The 7,924-nt window shown below is 37.4% G+C and overlaps 1 protein-coding gene across 1 annotated transcript in view; it reads right to left on the bottom strand.

Moving 5' to 3' along the window:
- Positions 1–1,381: 1,381 nt before the first annotated feature.
- OSR1 (odd-skipped related transcription factor 1) overlaps positions 1,382–7,924 on the bottom strand; it is an 8,342-nt gene continuing 1,799 nt past the window's right edge. The window contains exons 2-4 of the mRNA XM_075863869.1: positions 6,076–6,139; positions 4,087–4,779; positions 1,382–2,285 (exon numbers count right to left, since the gene is read on the bottom strand). Coding sequence (XP_075719984.1) covers positions 2,150–2,285; positions 4,087–4,727 — 777 coding nt within the window. The 5' untranslated portion in view covers positions 4,728–4,779; positions 6,076–6,139 and the 3' untranslated portion in view covers positions 1,382–2,149. The remainder of the gene's footprint in view (positions 2,286–4,086; positions 4,780–6,075; positions 6,140–7,924) is intronic.

The raw sequence follows: 7,924 nt of genomic DNA, 5'->3' as shown, positions 1-7,924 counted from the left end.
AAAAATGGCGAGGCTAAGAGAAGTTGTAAAATGCATCAAATTTTTGTAAAGACGTGCATTTTTGGTGTAAAATCGACAGCCATGAAGTGGTGAAAGAAAGGGAATTATGTATAAATTGTCTAGCGTGTGCTCTATTTTTATCCTACGACAATATTGATAAATCTCCGCATTACCATTACTAAAAGTCAACACAATGGGGCAGAATTACTTAGACTTGCGTTTCATACAGTCTTTAGCCAGACTTTGTTAGACTAAAATATGCCATATTTATTAAAAGGTGTGCGCCTCTCAATAAATTTGACTCATCTTTGGCTGTCCGTGCACCAGAAATTGAAATCGACACCTGCTATGAGCAGGTGCAGAATTTCTGGCATTAATTATTGTAAATCTGTTAGGGCACATTCAGACGTGGCAGAATTGCTGTTGAATTGACAGTCCGCAGTGGAATTCTGCAGCAGCCGTTTTTTACATTTGTTTCTAAACATTTTTAGGAAACTTAGCTCAGATGTTGCGGAAAATAACTGCGTGGAATTTAGGCTGTGGTGCAGATTTTTCCCTCCGCAGCATGCTCATTACATTGCGGAGAAGCGGAATTTCACTGCGGATTTCAGCCTTTGCAATGCAAAAACTGAAATCTGTGGCAAGTTCGCTGTGTTTTCTGCAACGTCTGAATTACCTGTCAAATATGCAAATGTCGGTGCAGATTCGTTGCGTAATTGCTTCGAATCTGCACCAACATTTGCGGGGGAAAAATTCTGCAAGGTCTGAACATGGTCTTAGACCAACGATGGCCCTGCCTTCTCTTGTCTAACCACACCCAGTTTTAAAAAGTAGTGATAGTGAAACGTTGCAAGTTTTAATGCAAATATGGCGTGCGCCAACATTTGTGACGTTTCTATCACAGATTTACATTATTTAAAAAATTAACCCCAATGGGGCAGATTTATTATTACTGTCTTAAAATTAGCTTAGAGTAGACCAGGCTGTGGTGCACTCTGTATGATAGATTTGGCGCACCTTGCTAGACATTTTAGACACTCTTCCTTACTCCATCACTTGGTTGGCTTATTTTACGCCAAGATTTTTGTGGAATTTGGGAACATTTAAGCCACGCCCATTTTCACAAAGCCACGCCCCTTTTTGACAATTTCCAAAACTATCTAGTGAGGCGTTAAAAGTGTCTAAAACAGATAATAATTCCGGCACAATGTTTTTGTTGAGCCAGAATTCTTTCGCATTTAGCTTAGTAAAATTTAACCCCCCTCCCCCAATGTGACTATTAACTGTGATTCAGACAGAACCATTTGAATATTTCTTTTTTATTGTACAAATCCAGTGACAAGTGGTAATTTGTATATCAGCATAAAGTGCCAAAACGACCAGAGAGCTATTGCGACAAAAAAAAATGCAAAAATAATTATTCAAAAAATTGAAATAAAATACAAAAGAAAATGCAAAATATTAAATAAAACTGGAATGTTATCTGTTTACACAAAGACAATAATTTGAGATTTGTTACAAGTTGTAAGAAAAGAAAATGTAAGAGGCCCCACTCCATTCCAGCATGCAGACTGAAGCAAAGCATTTATTACACACAGTGAGCCAAAAACATTCGGTACTTTTTTCTCTTTGTGTTAAAAAATCAACAACTTTCACTTTTTCACCAGAAAATAGAATTAACAATAAACAAATGGGAGGGGGGGGTGATAGTGACAATGCAATTACTGACTGTCTGAGAGACTCCTTCAAGATCAACATATCACAACAAAGTGTGAAAAACAGATGTACAGACGTTGCAAATATGGATGCAGAGTCCATAAATAAAATATCTCTGTTACGTGGAATATTTATTGTATAATCCTCCCAGTCAGTACTGCCGTGTGTATGAGCAGCAGCGTCTCAAGATGAGAAGGGGCCTCCGTTGAAAAAGTATGATGTTAGCACCCCCTCTTGGCACAGAGTCTGCCAGTGCCACCACGTCACTTTCTTCTTTGGATTTAATTCCGAGAAAAGCAAGTCTCATCCAAAAGGTCTTTTCCAAAAAGTTCCTTGTAACAGAGAAGTGTTCTGTCTTATGTACACGTTGACATAGTAAGAGTTAAATAGTTTTTAATATATATATTTAGAGTAGTCTTTAGGCATAGAGGGTTCAACACTTAATTTTTGAAGGTTTAAGTTCTTTAACTTGTGTATGAAGAGTTTTGTGTACGGCCAAAGTCCTTGACTGACAAAATCCTTTGCCACACTCCTGACACTTGAATGGTTTCTCTTTAGAGTGGATGTACCTGGAATATAAAAGATTGAATTCATTTGTTTTTGGTTGATCATTTACACCAGATTTATGGGGGCTTCTTATGTTTTTGGTAGGCCCTAAGACTACAAACCAGGAGAAATGTGTATATTTTGGGAAACCATGAGACTAAAACCCAGGATCTGTAAAGAACATGTTGACCAAGTGGGTCTTATGACTAGATCTTCTGAGGACTGAGAATGTTTTGGTGGCCATAAGATCTCACCCTAGGGCCACCAACCCCCTAACTCCACCTTGTGTAGGCTCTATGACTACAACCAAAAAGGACTACACCGTATTATCGGGGGCCTGGGGAGCATCCCATGAGCTTTGAGCAAATTCTGGTTGACCTTGAGGCTACCACATATGAGGACTGTACATGTTTGGGACCTATTTCCAGAACTTAAAGAGGCTCTGTCACCAGATTTTGCAACCCCTATCTCCTATTGCAGCAGATCGGCGCTGCAATGTAGATAAGAGTAACGTTTTTGTTTTTTTTTTTAAAAACGAGCATTTTTGGCCAAGTTATGACCATTTTTATATTTATGCAAATTAGGCTTTCTAAAGTACAACTGGGCGTGTTTAAAGTTATGTACAAGAGAGATCACGCTGTGACGTCACTTTATGCCCCAGGTCCTGCATCGTGTCGGACGAGCGAGGACACATCGGCACCAGAGGCTACATTTGATTCTGCAGCAGCATCGGCGTTTGCAGGTAAGTCGATGTAGCTACTTACCTGCAAACGCTGATGCTGCTGCAGAATCAACTGTAGCCTCTGGTGCCGATGTGTCCTCCTCGCTCGTCCGTGTAGGATGCAGGACCTGGGGCAGGAAGTGACGTCACAGCGTGATCTCTGGAGAACACGCTGTGTGTCTGTGCACTGCCAGAAGCTGGGTGGTAACGAAGAGAAGTGGATGATGCTGATTCGTCAGCATCATACACTCCTAGTCACAACGCCCAGCTAGTAAAAGAAGTAAAAACGCCCAGATGTACACACACAATACACGCCCACTTGTACATAACTTTAAACACGCCCAGTTGTACTTTAGAAAGCCTCATTTGCATATATATAAAAATGGTCATAACTTGGCCAAAAATGCTCGTTTTTAAAAAAATAAAACGTTACTCTTATCTACATTGCATCGCCGATCTGCTGCAATAGGAGATAGGGGTTGCGAAATCTGGTGACAGAGCCTCTTTAAGAGCCCCTGCGACAACCTGTGAGGGCTATGTGTGGTCAAGAAGGACCTGAAACTACAAACTAATGAGGACTGAATGTTTTGACGCAGTCTGATACAACATCTTATGGTAGTGAGTTTATAGGGACATCTGAGAGTACAACCCCCTCTTGACTGTAAGAGAAACCTGTGTCTACAACTCCTCACGACTTTGTATGTTATATGATATACATCTTGAGATGTTCTGGTACTACATATTCCAACATGACATATTTGAGTTTGAAGTATAGCTGGACATGCTGGGATTTGCTGTATCTTCCAAACCGTTGGACAGTATTGGGCTCCAAACATTTGGTCTATATTAAGAATAGCAGAGATAGAACAATATGACTTGTATATCTTGGGGTTATTACTCATGAAATATGAAGCCTGTGTGTCTTTAGCATATCTTAAGTTGTTTTTAGACATCTCTGTATGTGTGAAAGATGTATGGAATTTGAAAGCACTGCAGACCATTGCTATGGTATTTATCTCACACCTAAGTAATAACTAATATATCACATATTTATAGTTATATACATATGTTTGTAATAACTCGAAATGTAATTGAATTCTTACCTGTGGTCTCTCAGATGGTCTTGTCTTCTAAACGCCTTATGGCAAATGTCACAAGTGTAGGGTCTTTCGTCTGTGTGGGTTCTTTCGTGGATCAATAGATTATAGGACTTGGTAAAATGTCTCCCACAAAATTTACACACAAATTCTTTTTTGGTTTTAGATGGTAGTCTCCCACGCGTGGGTTTCTTCTCAGGAGCAAGCTTGGTGACATCTAGGAGAGCACCCATACTTGGAGAACCTTGCCCATCCAGTTGACCAAGCTTATAAGGGTCTTCTTGTGTTGCAGCAACAGCTAAGTTGGCAAAGTCAAATCTCGGTTTGGTTTTAGTGGTAAAACCTGTAGAATCATGTTTGGGGTGGATCACATGAGGAAAAAGGGGGAAGCCTGGGATCTGAAACCTTGTGTCTATCAAGCTGGAAGCTCCTGGTACTTTGGAGAAGGAAGATCTGGGTAGGTGTAATGTTGGGTATCCCAATGTCCACTGGTGAAGATGAACTGCATGCAGGGCGCTGAAACCATACAGGTTGGGGATGTGGTCAGCAGGCACTGGAAGACCATTGAAGGCTTGAAGGAAGGAGTAGTTGGTCAACTGCAGAGATGGATGGATGGGCACTGGAGCTGGTAGAGTCTTGCTCGCCATTATGGTAACCTCCAAATTAATGTGATTTCCCAGCGGATGGGCTGGTAGAAGACTGTGGACAATAAACAGAATTAGTTAATAATACAAACACTAGAGAAATAAAAATATACATGAATATCAAATAAGAAAGTAAGTCAATAATACAAAAATGCTATAGGTTCTTTAACTAATGGGATTAAAAGATATTAGAAAAATGTAATTGGATTCAATTTAATCCAGGAATTTTACTTCTTCCAGAGCTAGGCTTTCATTCAGATTCAGTTTGCTTCCCTAGCCCTGTATCTAAATACCCTGAGTAAGGCAGAGGGGCATCTGCCCCTGTGTTGTGGCAGATGCCCACCAGCCCCCTCCCCTCCAGCTACTACACTGTAAGAAATGTAATAGTACTGTACAATCATAGGGAATATGTCACCAAAACTGCTGGTCCTTGTAGTACTGTACTAGCATACAAATAAAGGTTTATCCATGTCTACATTATGTAAAGTAATCAATTTGTATTTATTTATTTATTTATTTATTTATATATTTTGGGATCATTTCCAAATCTAATATTCTACTGCAAGTCTTTAGACTATGAGGCTTATAGTCCTTGAAATATTACAAACATACATATGATGAGACTGTGGCATAGAATCATGTTATTGGATTATATATGTGTTTGAAATAAAATTGTGACTGATGTGAGTGAGCTTTGTACAGCGCTGCAGAATATGTTAATACTAAATCAGCAGCAGGAGATAAAGAGAAACTAAAGAAAAATATAAGTTAAGAAATGTGTGCACTGGAAGTGAAGTTTGTAGTAGGAACATAGCTAGTGACAATCTTTCTAAGGTCTTCGCTATTCTATAAACTAGATTAGATAAATAGATTAGATAGATAGATAGATAGATAGATAGATAGATAGATAGATAGATAGATAGATAGATAGATAGATAGATAGATAGATAGATAGATAGATAGATAGATAGATAGATAGATAGATAGATAGATAGATAGATAGATAGATAGATAGATAGATAGATAGATAGATAGATAGATGATAGATAGATTCTACAGAGTTAGATTTATGTATACTGCAAAGTAACATAGGTATACTGAGGTGGTGGCATAATACAATGTCATGTAAAAGACATTATGACTGGCATGCACATACAATATTCCAGTACATCTTTTGCTGGGGCTGCTGGCACTACCAGATACATAACTTTACCCATAAATTCTAAGTATTTTTTTTTTCTTATTACAATGACTTGCAGCAGGTGCAGCTCAGCACAATACACCTGACATTATATTGAAACTTCAGATTCCTGGGTGTTCATGTTATTGCAGGTTGTTCAGTTTCTCTTACCTATTGATCCAGTGATCGTTGAACTGTAGGGATCGCAGTTGTTAATAGATCGAGCTGACGTTATCTAGAAGAAGAAGAAATAAAGAAATGAAGGTTTGTCGGCTGCTCCAAGATTTATGGAGAATTCTCTATCGAATAATTTTAACATTCATATTACATAATAAATTCCTAACCATCTGAAAATTAGATCTCCTATCTATCTATCTATCTATCTATCTATCTATCTATCTATCTATCTATCTATCTATCTATCTATCTATCTATCTATCTATCTATCTATCTATCTATCTCTGAGTAGTTCGATTAATTAATTAACTATAATGCAACAATAACTAAGAATTATAAAGCAATAAATTAAGGAACATTATAAGACATTTTTACACACATTCTAGTGCAGATTTCCTACATGTGCATCCGCAGTTACTTGTTTTGCAGAGCGCTTATGTTCCCTTTTACACACTAATATCCTAAACCATGTTCTCTCCTTGAATTGCAGATAATTTCTCAAACAGACAAGATATATTAATTTAATCTGTGCCATTATATTGATTGCGTTAAACATACATATATGTAGCAGGGCTGAGTTTGTTATGTGGTTTTCAACAAGACGGCAAGTAAAGCTACATATCACAGTGGACGAATAACTCAGCCGAAACGTTTTCTTAATAACTTCATGTATATGAGGATAACAAGGGCCAAAAACATCACAGGCAACAAGGAGAGATCGATGGGTGAATGCAAATAATGATCACCCCGGCGGGTTCATTACCGGGTATTTAAATAATTGTATAGTAAATACAGTGGTGTATATTAGTATTAACCTATGCATATTCAAGTCATTTCCATTCCAATCAAAAGTAATCTCTTTAAAATAAATTTGGCCTTAAAGGTAGATAGAGATAGATAGATAGATAGATAGATAGATAGATAGATAGATAGATAGATAGATAGATAGATAGATAGATAGATAGATAGATAGATAGATAGATAGATAGATAGATAGATAGATAGATAGATAAGATTTATTTTTATATACCATAATGTTCTATCTCAAAACTATCTATAGATGTATGTATCATTTAAAACAGATGTAGCAGAGCTGACTTTTGTCATTTGGCACAATGTTTTACTGATATCATGGGGCCACAAACATCATATGATATAATAGTTCGATGTGTCCATAGATGTAACAATTGTCTAAAGGTGTGACTATGCCTCAAACCAGTAATAGAAACAGATCTATCAAAATCCTATAAATATTTATCAGTCTTTTTACATTTGGATTAATCCTTCATCTTCTGTTGTGTAATTTTATTAGTTAATGATATTTTCCTGTGATACTTGCAATAGGAGTCTGCAGTCAAACATGGTCAGAATTATTAAATTATTCATGTACTAATAATGATTGTGTATATAGAATAATAAATCAATACATACACATAGAAATACATACAAATATTGTATCATATAATTATTTTCCCCAGTAGAATATAATCCTGGATTCTATCATCTCCTCTCCACTGTACATAAGTTTTCTTAAAGGATTTTCCGCTACAATGGGGTTGAGAACAATAATGGAGATCAGGTCCCTTGAGCACTGACATAGAACCAGCTCTGCCAAGATAAATCTCCCCTGAAAACTGAGCCCATCAACTTCAGGGGGAACATCTATCATGAGCCCCAACTCCCTGGTTATAGTGCTCAGCTATTCTGGAAACAATATATATACATTGTATCTCAGATTTTCACTTTCTTTGTGTAAACTTTATACAAAGAAATATAAATCTCAGGGAAAACTAAAATATCAATGACAGGAGAGTCAGCTCTGTACAGTGCAGTCCTCCTGACC

This window comes from Rhinoderma darwinii, chromosome 4 (assembly GCF_050947455.1).
Source record: "Rhinoderma darwinii isolate aRhiDar2 chromosome 4, aRhiDar2.hap1, whole genome shotgun sequence".
In the NCBI taxonomy this organism is placed as follows: Eukaryota; Metazoa; Chordata; class Amphibia; order Anura; family Rhinodermatidae; genus Rhinoderma; species Rhinoderma darwinii.
Note: the sequence above shows the minus strand (reverse complement) of the source record. Positions and strands in the feature narration are given on the sequence as shown.